The 13220-nt window shown below is 66.8% G+C and overlaps 1 protein-coding gene across 10 annotated transcripts in view; it reads right to left on the bottom strand.

The window, feature by feature from the left end:
• BAHCC1 (BAH domain and coiled-coil containing 1) overlaps positions 1-13220 on the bottom strand; it is an 89418-nt gene that overhangs the window by 3100 nt on the left and 73098 nt on the right. For 6 of the 10 annotated variants that reach the window (XM_073311311.2, XM_073311315.2, XM_073311316.2 and 3 more), the window contains 14 exons: positions 10678-10792; positions 9986-10268; positions 9345-9470; positions 8650-8847; positions 7839-8164; positions 7509-7616; positions 5503-5635; positions 4836-4950; positions 4288-4363; positions 3742-3850; positions 3089-3211; positions 2673-2846; positions 1047-2176; positions 233-469 (listed from right to left, as the gene is read on the bottom strand). In XM_073311311.2, coding sequence (XP_073167412.1) covers positions 233-469; positions 1047-2176; positions 2673-2846; positions 3089-3211; positions 3742-3850; positions 4288-4363; positions 4836-4950; positions 5503-5635; positions 7509-7616; positions 7839-8164; positions 8650-8847; positions 9345-9470; positions 9986-10268; positions 10678-10792 — 3253 coding nt within the window. The remainder of the gene's footprint in view (positions 1-232; positions 470-1046; positions 2177-2672; positions 2847-3088; positions 3212-3741; positions 3851-4287; positions 4364-4835; positions 4951-5502; positions 5636-7508; positions 7617-7838; positions 8165-8649; positions 8848-9344; positions 9471-9985; positions 10269-10677; positions 10793-13220) is intronic. The other 4 variants (XM_073311317.2, XM_073311318.2, XM_073311320.2 and 1 more) reach the window with 3 other exon arrangements.

Raw genomic sequence — 13220 nt, 5'->3', positions numbered from 1 at the left:
CCAGCGCCCCATCCCATGCCTGTCTGCCTAGCGCCCCAATCCTGTGCCCATCTGCCTGGCAACCCCTGTCCCATGCCCAGCTGCCCCATCCCATGCCTGGCTGCCCAGCGCCCCCATCCACCCAGCTGCCCCTGTCCCGCACCCATCTGCTCAGCACCGCTGCCCATGTCCAGGATCCATGCCCGGCCACCCGCCCCATCCAGGGTCCATGCCCAGCCGCCCACCCCCTCACCTTGCCGTCGCTCTGCCGCTTGCCCAGCTTGGTCTCCTCGGGGTGGTAGAACCACTTCACCTTCACCACCATGTTGCTGCCCCACGACTCCCACATGCTCTCGATGCGCCCGATGTAGGGCAGGTTGGGCCGGCCGGCCGAGAGGAACACGGCACAGTCGCCGATGCGCAGCGTCTCCTTGCCCCGCACGATGGCCTTGTAGAACAGCTTCCGGGCCTTGCCTTTCATGCCCCTTCTCTGCGGGGGGTGGAGATGCAGTCAGTCCCCAGCTCGCGACCCTCCCGCCCCACACTGGCATCCCGGGCACGGCTGCCCTGGTGAGATGGCGGGGGGCTGGTAGCGATGCAGCGGCTCCAGGCCCCCTCAGCGAGTCCATGGGCTCCCAGCAGGACAGGGCAGGCCCAGGGCTAGCGGTGGGGATGGGGTGCCCCTGGCAGGGGTGGGGCAGTTCTGCCAAGCCCGTGCCCCCTCAGGCAGTGACTGTGCCTCCCTGGCAGGGGTCTGCTTGTGGAGGTGCTGGCCTGTTCCAGCAGCTCCCCGACCCAAGGCATCCCCGTTAAGGGCGCGCCCTGCCCCTCGTCCCACCTACAGGCAGTGCCCACGCTAACAAGCCAGGGACAATCGCATGGGAGGCCTCTACCTGCCCTGTCCTTGAGGCTTCCTGGGGGTGGGGTCAGACATACCAGGGGCGGGGCCAGATGTTTCCAGGGGCGGGACCAGATGTACTGGGAGGCGGAGGCAGATACAGCCAGGGGCGTGGCCAGATGTACCCAGGGGTGGGGCCAGATGTACCTGGAGGTGGGGCTGGACCTACCTGGGTGGGGTTCCCCGACCACTTCCAGAGCTGCCGTGCCGGCAGGAAAGCGGAGATCTTTGGCCGATTTTCCACCGACGGCAGCCGCTGCCTCCGGGAGAACTCTTTGGCTTTGGAGAAGCTCAGGGCCTCCTTGCGCTTCAGCTTGGCCTTGGCGCTGGCGGCGGCGGCCTTGGCGATGAAGCACCTCTGTGGGGTGCTGCTCTTGGAGTGCAGGGCCTGGGGCTGTGCCAGCAGGGTGGGCACGGGGTGGGTGAGGCAGGTCTGCAGCAGCAGGGTGGAGTCCTCGTCGTCGGAGCTGCAGGAGGAGTCCTCGTTGTCGGAGGAGCACAGGCTGGAGGTGGAAATGGAGCCAGAGGAGGAGGAGGTGGAAGAGCCGGAGGAGGAGGAGGAGACCGAGAGGCGCGTGATGAAGCGCGAGGGCACGTTGGCGCCCAGCCCGCCGGCCTCCTCGTCCTCGTCGGAGTAGGAGCTGTGGCAGTCGCTGTCACAGTTCAGGGCGTAGTCGGCCTGGCCCGAGTACTTGCGCAGAGCCAGCCCCATGGGCAGCTGCTGTATGGGGGCCCGCCCCTTTTTGTCCTTGCCCACCAAAGCTGGGTGGGCGTAGCCATGGCTGGGCAGGGGCCGCTCCAGCTTGGGCCCAAAGTCCTTCTCGCTCATCAGCAGGGCCTTGCAGTTCTTGTTCTTGGGGGACGTCACACCCTCATGGTCCAGCTTGACCAGGTACTCGCTGCCCGACTTCCTCCTGCCCCCCTTGCCCACCTCCGCCTCCAGCCTCTCCACCTTCTTGGCCCGCAAGAGCTTCTGGGCACCGGGCAGAACCAGGCCGGCGCCAGCACCGAAGGAGGCGTACGAGCTGGCGATTCTGCTGAAGGAGTCGGCACCGAAGCCGTTGCCGAAGATGGGGGTGGCCACGCTGTGCACGGGGAAAAGCGCCTCTTTGGCCCGCAGTTTCTTGCTGCTGCCATTGAGCTGGAAGAGGTTCTGCAGCACGGCTGGGTTCTTGCTGGCCGCCTTCCGCTTGGTCTGGGCCACCGCCGACCAGCTCAGCAGGGGGCTGCCACGCCGGCCCAGGAAGTGATCAGCCGGCGGCAGCGCCTTGGCACCCATGGCCAGCACATCGGCTTTACCTGCCGGGGGGGGAAAACAGCCAGGTCAGGGCGATGGCTGGCCCTGGGTGCCAAGGCGCTGCTGTGGCTGGGAACAGCTCCGGGCTCTGCCAGGCTCCTGATCCACAGCCAGAGCCTCCCAACTGTGCCACCCCCGGCACCGAGCCCCGCACACGCGGGTCCCCAGGCATGGCTGTGCCAATTCAGCTCTCAAGTCGGGGACAAATGCGCTGGTTGGAGAGGATCAGGATGCCAGCAGGGTGCATGTGGCCCCCAAGGTGCAGCTCTGCCAGCCCAGTCTGACTTGCAGCCCCCGGCTACCCAGCCGTGGGCTCCACCACCCCAGCTCTGCTGGTGCCCCTCACTCCCGACCCGCAGCTCCCTGCTAGGCCAGTCCCAAGCCCCTATGGAGTTTCCCTCCAGGGAAGAGCGTAGCTCTGCTGGCTGGCTTTAGCAGAGCAGGCGAGGGACCCTTGGCCCATTGGGAGGCTAATTCCCAGCCCCTAGCTCTACCTACCGGCTTTCTCTTTGCCAGCGGCCTTCTTGCTGGAGTTTTTGGCTGGCTCGGCGCTCTCACGCCCGTCCACACACAGGCTGGGGACCGCCTCGCTGGGCGGGGGGGCATCGCTGGAAGACCGCTTCGTCCGCCGGCATGTGCTGGATACCAGCAGGGCGGGGGAGGGCTCTGTGCCTGTAACCACAACGAGTGTCAGGGCTGGGGAGGAGACTCGTGCCCACAGCCAGATGGGCCAGCCCAGGCCCCAGGGGCAGGGAGACCTGGCTGAGTCCCTGCCCGGCCCCCTGGCAGTGTGAGGCCAGTACTCTGGCCCCTGGCCCTGCATACCCAACTTGTGCCTCTCTGCGGGGCTTCCCCCCAGCCCCAGGCAGGGCACGGCCCCCCGCCCCCCTTCGGGGCCCAGCTGGGCGGCTCACACTGGATCTGGTAGTCCGGTGGCAGCAGGCGGATGTTGGACACCGAGATGTGGCCCGTGTCCCCGTCGTCAAACTCCACCACCACCGAGTCCAGGTCCTCCTCCTCCTCATCGCTGGAGGGACCTGGGGGGACATGCTGTCAGTGCGGGCAGAGGGGAGGGGGAGCCCCAGCGCTGGGCGAGTGGGGGGGGCCACCCCACTGCCAGAGCAGCCTGGTGCCCCGCTGAGGACAAGGCCCTGAGTAGGTGAGGCTGCACCAGAGGCAGCAGACGAGGGAGGGACGCGCTGATGGCATGGGCATCTCTGGGCCACAGTCGCATCCGCATGCCGCACGAGCGTCCTCCTTCAGCCAGGCCCATCCCCAGCTCCCCCGGCCCGGCACTCGCTCTGCGCTCTCTCTGTCTAGCCCCGGCATGTCCGCAGGGCCGTGTCCCTGGCAGAGCTGAGCTCCCAGCTGTGTGCCAGGGAGATGCTAGCCGTGCTGACCTCCCCTCTCGCTGCCCCTGTCCGGAGACCCCTGCCTGGCACCTGAGCACCCACCAGCCGTAGCTCTGCATTTCTTAGCAGAACCAGGAGTGCTCGCCCTGCCCCACAGCCCAAATGGCTCCTACCCCAGCGCCTGGGGCCTGGCCTGGACACTGCGGGCGCCTCACCTCGCACAACGTTCCCCGGGTAGAGGCAGCGGGATTTCTGGCTCCAGTACGCGCACACCCTGGCGCCTGGTGGGAGGTGGTGGCTGGACTGGGGTCTGACGTCCAGCACCTGGAAGGAGACAAGAGCGCGAGTCACTGGGGGCTCCTCGGCAGGGCTGGGGCCTCCTTCCCCTGCAAGGGGTGTGTGTGTGGGGGGGTGTCTGTCGCACCACCTGGGGAGAGCTCTGCCTGGGAAGTGCACACGGGGCAAAGAACCAGTGGGGTTCTGGGGCAGCTAGTCCTGGTGTGCTCCAGCCGCTGCCCGGGGTGCTCTGCTGCTGTCCCGGCCTGGCTCCCGTCCCCCGCTGGCCCCAGCGCATGGTGCGGGCCTGCCCTTGTTTGCCCCCCCGCTGTCCCGGCCGCTCGTCAGCCCTCCCTTCCTGCCCGCACTTTGAAGGCTGCCCTGCACAGATGGTCGGGACCTTCCGATTGTCTGAGGCAGGTTGTTTCCCTCCCCGGGACTCCGGGCCAAGCTCTGTGTTTACCCAGGGTGAGCAGAGCACTCACGGCTTCCTGCAGGAGCTGCTCCAGGGAGTAGATCCGCTGGCGGTTTCCTCTCTCCCCCTCGATGACAACGCTGTAGCTGCAGGGGGGATTGAGCGAACAAAGGGGTCAGGCCAGCGCGGCGGGAGGAAGGGGCTCGCCTCTGCTTTCGGAGCTCACCCAGAATGGGGAAGGTGGGACATCCGGCCCGAGAGGCCTGGAGCCCAGTGAGTGGCTATGCTGGACGAGAGTCTGGGGTCACAGGGCCAGCCTGGTAATCCAAGGGCCTGCCACAGCAGCCGCGCAAGAGACAGGACCAGGGTGTGGGGGGCTGGGCCGGGACAGGACTCATTTCGTATCCCAAGAGCGCTCCCAGAGAATCATTGCTTTCAGTGGCCTCTCCGAGGGAGAACGGCAGGGAAAATCCAAAAGGGACTAGAGGGCAACCCACCCTGGCGGGCCAGGGGCATCACAGCAGCCCCGCCCGTGCAGGGGTTGTCTGTCCATCTGTCCATCTCCTTCCTTGCAGGTCTCCCCCCCGCGTCTTTCCCCCATGCCAGCGTGGCCCTTACATGTCCGGAGGCTGCAGGGTCTTGACGCTGCCGGCATACAGCAGACTGTCCTCCTTGGGGATGAGCACGTGCAGGCCATCCCGCAGGTCCTCCTTGCGGATAGTACAGGAGTGCGCTGGGGGAGAAGATGGGGCATGAGTCCCCCAGGCAGCCAGTGCCTGCCCCCCTGCCCACACCGTGCCCGCAAGGCAAGCCACACCACCGTCACTCTCACGCTTCACGGCCCCTCCCGTGGCTTAGGGATCCGGAGCATGCTCATTAGCTTCTGGGGGCTGCCCACGGGATGCTGGCTCTTGTTACAGAGTGCTGAAACAAGCCGTGGGGTGCACTGTGCCCCCCGGGATCCTGGCCCGCCACTCTGTGGCCCCACCTCGCTCCAGGGATCCCAGAGTGCTGCAAGACGTAACTGGATTGAGCCCCACTGCCTCACTCTTGAGAGCCCCATGGTTGAAACTGAGGCACAGAGCAGGGCAATCACACACAAACCCAGGGAGGACCCAGGAGTCCTGAGTCGGGTGCCTTAGCATTGACTCCTCTGCCCTGGACCCCCCTGAGCTGTGTCCATTCATCCCACACCCCAGGCTGCATTTGCTGGAGAATGGTGCCATCTTCCCCCATCCCCCAGTGGCCTGGCAGCCCTGGGCTCTGCCCGGGTGGCTGAGCTCACCGTGGGCTGCGCCTTGCTCAGCCCCCAGCCGAGGGCTCTCCTCCTCTTCTGAGAAGCTGCTGTTGTCGTCAAACTCGAAGTCGTCTTCCACGGTGAAGCTCTCCAGCAGCTTGCTGACCGCCCGCCCCTTGCACTGTGGGGACAGAGTGCCGGGGGCCATGAGCAACCCCCCCCTTGTGGTCTGGGGGCCGCCAGGGAGCCCCTCGCCCAGCCCCCAGCCAGGCCACTGAGTGCATCGGTGGCTCAGCCAGGCCTTGAACCTGGGTCTCTCCCGACAGCACCAGCAGGGAGCTCAGCTCTGCCTGCAGCCAGGCCAGCCTGAGGAAGCAAACGTCTCGGGGGCCTGGGGGAAGCCTGGGAGCGTCTGGAGGGAGGGATGGCCCCAAGGGGCTTCTCCCTACTGCTCCTCCCAAACCCCAGTGCCCCCTTAAGGTCCAAAGACAGCCCTGGACAGGACTCCAGCCCCCGCTGCCCTGAGGCCAGCTCGGTCTCTCCAGATGGCTCTCTGCCCACAGGCCCCTGACCAGCCCCTTATCTCTGGACGGCTGGGTGGCTGGTGACTAGTCAGGGGGCTGCAGGTAGCTGGCCTCAGCGTCTCTTCCCAACCGTGGCAGGTTGGGCAGGATGTGGTTCAGGGCTTGGCTCCTATGCCACAGACTAGGGGCCATGGGGGCTGCTGCCAGGGGTGGGGGAGGGGTTGCTGCAGTGGGGGCAGGGCTCATGGAGGTGGGGGAGGGGTTGCTGCAGCGGGGGTGGGGAGCAGGGCTGGCAGAGGTGGGGGAGGGGTTGCTGTAGCAGGGGTGGGGGCAGGGCTCATGGAGGTGGGGGAGGGGTTGCTGCAGCGGGGGTGGGGGCAGAGCTGGCAGAGGTGGGGGAGGGGTTGCTGTAGCAGGGGTGGGGGCAGGGCTCATGGAGGTGGGGGAGGGGTTGCTGCAGCGGGGGTGGGGGCAGAGCTGGCAGAGGTGGGGGAGGGGTTGCTGTAGCAGGGGTGGGGAGCAGGGCTCATGGAGGTGGGGGAGGGGTTGCTGTAGCAGGGGTGGGGGCAGGGCTCATGGAGGTGGGGGAGGGGTTGCTGCAGCGGGGGTGGGGGCAGAGCTGGCGGAAGTGGGGGAGGGGTTGCTGCAGCGGGGGTGGGGAGCAGGGCTCATGGAGGTGGGGGAGGGGTTGCTGCAGCGGGGGTGGGGAGCAGGGCTCATGGAGGTGGGGGAGGGGTTGCTGCAGCGGGGGTGGGGAGCAGGGCTCATGGAGGTGGGGGAGGGGTTGCTGCAGCGGGGGTGGGGGCAGAGCTGGCAGAGGTGGGGGAGGGGTTGCTGTAGCAGGGGTGGGGGCAGGGCTCATGGAGGTGGGGGAGGGGTTGCTGCAGCGGGGGTGGGGGCAGAGCTGGCGGAAGTGGGGGAGGGGTTGCTGCAGCGGGGGTGGGGAGCAGGGCTCATGGAGGTGGGGGAGGGGTTGCTGCAGCGGGGGTGGGGGCAGAGCTGGCAGAGGTGGGGGAGGGATTGCTGCAGCGGGGGTGGGGGCAGGGCTCATGGAGGTGGGGGAGGGGTTGCTGCAGCGGGGGTGGGGAGCAGGGCTGGCAGAGGTGGGGGAGGGGTTGCTGTAGCAGGGGTGGGGGCAGGGCTCATGGAGGTGGGGGAGGGGTTGCTGCAGCGGGGGTGGGGGCAGGGCTCATGGAGGTGGGGGAGGGGTTGCTGCAGCGGGGGTGGGGAGCAGGGCTGGCAGAGGTGGGGGAGGGGTTGCTGCAGCGGGGGTGGGGAGCAGGGCTCATGGAGGTGGGGGAGGGGTTGCTGCAGCAGGGGTGGGGGCAGGGCTGGCAGAGGTGGGGGAGGGGTTGCTGTAGCAGGGGTGGGGGCAGGGCTCATGGAGGTGGGGGAGGGGTTGCTGCAGCGGGGGTGGGGGCAGAGCTGGCGGAAGTGGGGGAGGGGTTGCTGCAGCAGGGGTGGGGGCAGGGCTGGCAGAGGTGGGGGAGGGGTTGCTGCAGTGGGGGGCACCTTGCCTTGCTTCCTTACCTGTTTGGTGACCACCTTGCTCTTCACCTTGCCCAGCTTCTTGCCTTTGCTGAGGATGGTCTTGGCATTCCTGGGAGAGAGGGCCAGGGCCAGCGCCCCATTCTTCCGCTGCCGGGGAGGGGCGGAGGGGGGTGGGGGTTAGCGCACAGCCAGCTCCTGCCCGCGTCCGGCCCTGGCAGCGCATGGCTGTGGCCCAGAGACCCCCAACCACAGCCCACTGCCCTGCACCAAGCAACACGCCCCCCACCTGTGAGCCCCCAGCACTCATCCACAAGAGCCCTCCTGCCCCCTGCATCCACCCACAGGAGCCCCCAGCCCCCCAGCACTCACCCGCAGGGCCGACTGCAGCACCTTGGTCTTGCGGGTGGCTTTCTTCAAGCGCTCGCTGGAAATCTTGGCCCCATCCTCCCTGGGTGTGAACTGTCTGGAGTTGGTGCCGGGGAAGGGGCTGTTGCTGGCTGCCAGGCTGCCTGCGCTGGATTTCACCAGCTGCCGCAGGCTCTCCTTGGGCTTCCCCTTCAGTTTCTTCTTAGCAGCCCCCTCGCAGCCCCCTGTCTTCCTCCTGGTGGGCACTTTCTCCAGCTTCCCCACGCCAGGCTTCCCCGGGCGCCGCTTGATCTTGACTTCGCCCTCTGGGCTGGAGATTCGACAAGGCCCTGCAGGGAGAGAGGGGAGGGACAGGCTGCTTAGGCCAGGGGTCCTGATGACTGCCAGCCTGTGCCTGTCCCGAGCCCACCATGGAGCAGGGGCCCAGTGCTGGCATGTGGGCCAGCATCCTTGGGCACCCGCAGGGGAAGCAGCGACTCCTTTTGCACGGTACCCCCCGACCCGGTGCTCTCCCTGCACTGACTCTGAACCATGGCCAGCCGGCCACACGTTTCCATCAGGGCAGCTGCCGAGCAAAGCATCTGGCTTCGCTCGCTGCCTCCTGAGGTAGGCAGACGGGGCAGGTGCTGGGTACAGCACGGACGGTGCCAGCATGAGCCCCTCCAACGTGCTGCCCCTGCTCTGGGCAAAGGCAGCTCAGCCTCCATGGCCTGCCCCCCGCTCAGGAGGGTCTGTGCCAGGGGCCCCCTGCCCTGTGCTCCCTGCGCCTGGCACCTGCCAATCCCCGGTACCCCCGGCCTGCCTTTCCCGTTACCTAGCAACCCCTGCCTTTCCTTTTTCTTCTTCGCCTTCTGATTGGCCTCCATCTTCACCACCGAGGATGGGGAGGGCCCGACCACGGCGGGGGGCACCGAGGGAGGCAGGGTCTCGTCGGGCGACAGGGCGGCACCGTCCTCGCTCTCGTAGTCTGCGTCTGCAGGGGGAGGCCAGGCCAGGAGGGGTGAAGAAGAGACTGCAATGGCGAGCATGAGGCTGAGCACCAGCCGGAGGGGGCATGTGGGGCCGTCCCCACCCAGCCCCGTCTCCCCACACTGCCCTGCCCGGCCCTGGGATCAGGGAGGGCCCCAATGGGCAGCTGCAGGGGACTCAGCAAGACCCACATGGCAGGACATGGGGTGCGACCTGGTGCCCGGGGAATTTCAGCCGAATTCGCTCAGCTCCTGCCGGCAGCACCTGGCCTGCAGCCACAGGCCAGCCCGAGAGTGGCTGGGGGAGTCTCTGGAAGCCATCCTGGGGCTTGCCTGGGGATACCCCCAGAAGGGTTGGGTGGCCCCAACGCAGTGGCCAGTCGGGAAGTAGGATCCCTCCTGTCAGGAGCAGAGCAGAGCCATGCTGGGCAGGGCTGGGCACCGGGGAGAGGTTTGCTGCAGCCAGACACAACCAGGGCCGGCACAAAGAGCCTTGGATTTCCTCATCTTATCTGCCCTTCCCACTCCTCTGCCCCTTCACCTGGGGAGGACGCTCCCCGGGGATGGCACCTCCTGCTCCTTCGCAGCGAGTGCTTCCTGCTCCAGCTTCCTCCTTCCTGCATCCTGCCCAGGCGGGCCCCTCTCTTTGTTCTGCCGGACCAAATGGCTTTTGGGGAGAGGAAGCCGAGGGTTTTTCCCAGTCTTGTGTGTCAGGGCCTGGCTGCCCGATAACCCTGCCTGGCAGCTGCGGGCTCGCCCTCAGGAACCAGCCCCGGGCCAGGCAGACAGAGCTATTTTTAAATTCCTCATCCCACAGAGATTCCTCCATCCGTTGGCCTCCCCTCCCCTCCCCTCCCTTCCCCCAATAGCTGCAGATATAGCGCTCACCTCTGTGCATGGCCCCCAGCACCCCAGGGAGCCCACGGTGAGCATGGCAGAGCAGCAGCAGCCAGGAACATCTCGCTGCCACAGCAGCCCTGCCCTGCCAGCTGCCCTGTGCCCAGGGAGGGATGCCCCTTCCCTCACCCATGGAGCTGAGACTTGTGCCCAGGGCCTGCCCGGAGCAGCGAGGGCCTCTCTGCAGCAGTATGAAGGGGGGGCAGCCCTAGGGCTGGGTGCCAAGGGGACCCAACTGTGCCGTGGCCCCGCACCCTTGGCCTGTGCCCTGCCCCACTCCCGTACCTGCGCCGGCTGCCCCCGCGCTGGGCGTGGCTTTGAAGTGAGCAGTCTCCCGGCTGCCCAGGTCCTGCTGCGGGTACTTGGTGGAGGCCGCGGCTTTGGTGCTCTTGGCCCTGGAGAGTTTCTTCTGGATCCTGCTGCCGGGGCTGGGCTCTTTCCTGCGGAAGGGGCTGATGCCCGCTGGGAGCCCTTTGCTCTTCACTTTCTGCTTCAGCTGGGAGACCTTGTGAGCCGCCTTGGCAGCGAGTTTGCTCTGGGAGCTGCTCTTCTTGCACCGCACCTTGTCCTGCGTGGGCCGGAGACAGCACAGCCCTGAGCAGCCACCAGCCACCCCTGCGGGCCCACCCGCCACACTCTGCCCTGCCGTCCGGCCCCTCACCAATGACTTCCCCCGTCCCCCGAGCCAGAAGAGGAGCTGGTCTTCCCAGCGGTGCTCATCCCTGCTCCTCCCGGCTGGGGCTGGCTGGAAATGGGGCCCCCCAGGCAGGGCCCCATGTGTGGAGCAACCAAGGCCCCCCAGAGACCCTGAGCACCGTGCCCAGCGTCCTCCCCCAGCATCCAGCTGGAGGCTCCTCTCTGGGGCAGGTGGTGTGGCTGGGCCAGGCTCTGGGCTGGCACCAGTTTGGCCCCCCATGTCCCCCAGCCAGCCCAGTGGGGCTGTTCCCGGCAAGAGCCTGCCAGCAGCAGACACTCACCTGGGCGCCCTTGAGGCCGCTGTAGGTCGCCTCAGCGATCCTGCTCCGCTTCCTCTTGGGCTCACTGTCACTCCGCAGCTCCGAGCACAGGAGGGACAGGCTGGTCTTCACGGCCCTGTGAGCGGGGGAGAGCAGCCCTCAGTGCACCGGGCATGCAGAGCCGCTGAGACACGGGCCTTGTCCCGGGGTGCCGGCAATCCAGTCCCGCCACCAGCCTGCCCACCCCGCCGTCTGCCCTAGCCTGCCAGGAACCCCACCCCGCCGTCAGTCCCACCCTGCCAGGAGCCCCGCCCCACAGCCAGCCCCACCTCAGGAACCCTGTCCTGCCGCCCACCCGGCTGCCCCAGGAATCCCAGCCAGCCTCCACCCCAATGTCAGCCCCACTGCCAGGCCCTGTGGCCCTGTGCAGAGCCTGACCTCCCAAGCTCCCTCAGCCAAGCACTTTCCCAGGAATGCTCCTAGCCCAGCAACACCACTGAGCCTGGGGCCCTGAGCAGCACCATGAACTGCAGCCAGCACCAGGCAGCCTAGGGGGGTGGGGGAGGGATCTGCCTTGCCTCCACCCGGCCCCTTTTCCCAGAGCCATGTTCTCTGGAGCCAAGGCCCGTGACAAACAGCTGGTGATGAGCCAGGTCCATGCTGGAGCACAGAACCAGAGCGGCTCCAAACTCCCACCCCGGCCTGGCACTGGGTTCTTGTCCCAGCGATGCGACTGGGGGTAAGATGCCAGGTCTTTCAGTGCCTCAGTTTCTCACTGTATAAAATGGGGCTATTGTGACGTCTCTGCACCCCTAGAGGGGAACTGGGAGGCAAAATCCATTGTGGTACTTTGAGAGGCTGCACAGACAATGCGAAGTGTTATTACCCTTCAGCCTCCCTGGCACTGGCCCTGTGCCCTTTCCTTCCCTGGCAGATGTATTGGGGACTGGGGGCGGGGGATGGGCTGCTTTGGGATCCCCCCACCCAACAATGAACACAATGCAGGCCGCAGCTGGGGCAGGCCAGATCTACCCCCCGCACCCCCACCCCGCAACTGCTCCCCTTTTGGGGGCGGGGAGTCCTCTCCCTGGGACATTCCTGGGCTTTTGTGCCTTCCTGCCACATTCCTCCAGAGCCCGTGAGGCGGCTGCTGCTGGAGCTAATTAATACGGGGGGGTGTGGGGGGGGAACCAGCTCCACGGACAATCGCCTCTTTCACCAAAAATGAATGGCCATCCCCAGCTGTCAGGGCGCTTTATGGGCACGGGGCTGGCAGGGGAAAGGCAGCTCCCACGTGGGGCTGGCCCGCCCCGTCCCATCTGAGGATGTCAGTACTGCCACTGGTGAGCAGGGGGTGGGGAGACCCCCCCCCCGAAGACTGTGGGAGATGCACAGGTGCTGCCCTCCCGGGGCTGGGGGCATTTATTACTGACTAATTGCTTTAGTCATTAGACAGCAGTAAAAACCAGGCAGGGCCAGGGAGCGGCAGCTGGGCCCAAGGGGGTGGGGGATGGGTTGGGATGGGAAGCAGGTCACAAGTGGAGCAAGTTCAGTGGGTATCAGCTCCCCCTTCCTCCCGAGCACTCAGATCACAGCACCTCCCGGGGAGCAGCGCACAGAGACGCTGTGGGTCAGGGTGCCAGAACCAGCCACGCCCCCCCCATCCCCACTGTGCAATCAGCTGGACAGACCCTGGGTCCCACAAAACACCAGTGCCCACCCTGGCGGTTCCACAACCCTGCCTGCGGCTCTGCGGGCACTGCCCGTGCATCTGGGCACGAGCTGGAGCGGCCACCCCACCGGGATTTCAAGCCCAGGGGTGGGTGTTGGAGAATGCCCCCACCCGGGGCTCCCTAAATGGGGCTAATTTACCTTCCCTGTTCATTTCTTCCCAGCGCTGCTGCCCACCCCAAACCAGGGCATCTCGCTGCTCCAAGGTCTGGCACCTGGAGCCCCTCCATGCCAGGAGCGGTGCTGAGCCCCAAGCTCCAGGGAAGCTGACTTTGCTTCCCTGCCCTGGCGTTCCTGGCTAGGGTCTGAGGCTGTCCCCTGGCCCCGCAACCACAAGGCAGCTCCTGTTCACACTCCTCTGGCACGGCCTGACGCTTCCCCTCAACCTTTTGACCCAGCGCCCTTGGGTGACCCTAGCACCCAGTGTCAGCTCCAGGCAGCAGGGAGGGAATCCCCAGCTAACCAGAGAGCCAGGAGGGGAGGCAGCAATGCTCCCAGCTCCCCAAGTCACCGGCCGGGGCCCTTGGGCCAGCCAGGGAGGAACAGGGCCCTGTGAGGAGATTCCACGGCCCAAGGCCACAGCTTTGCTCCAGGGGAGTGTCTGGCTTTGGGAGGCATCTCTGCTCAGACAGCTCTGTGCCCTTGGGGAGCTTGAGGAGGCAGGAACGTTAGTGATAGGACAGCAGCCAAAGGGCCAGAGCTGCAGCTGCTGGAGGAGCCTTTGTCGCATGGCTGTGGCCAAGATCCCACATGTGGCACACAGGAAGGGGCAGGGCCTGTGTGTGGGGCTGCAGACTCCCAGCCTGCAGAGGCAGATTTCCTGGGGTGCAGGG

Source organism: Lepidochelys kempii, chromosome 14 (genome assembly GCF_965140285.1).
Source record: "Lepidochelys kempii isolate rLepKem1 chromosome 14, rLepKem1.hap1, whole genome shotgun sequence".
Taxonomy (NCBI): Eukaryota; Metazoa; Chordata; order Testudines; family Cheloniidae; genus Lepidochelys; species Lepidochelys kempii.
The sequence above is the reverse complement of the archived record's forward strand: the minus strand, read 5'-3'. Positions and strand labels throughout refer to the sequence as shown.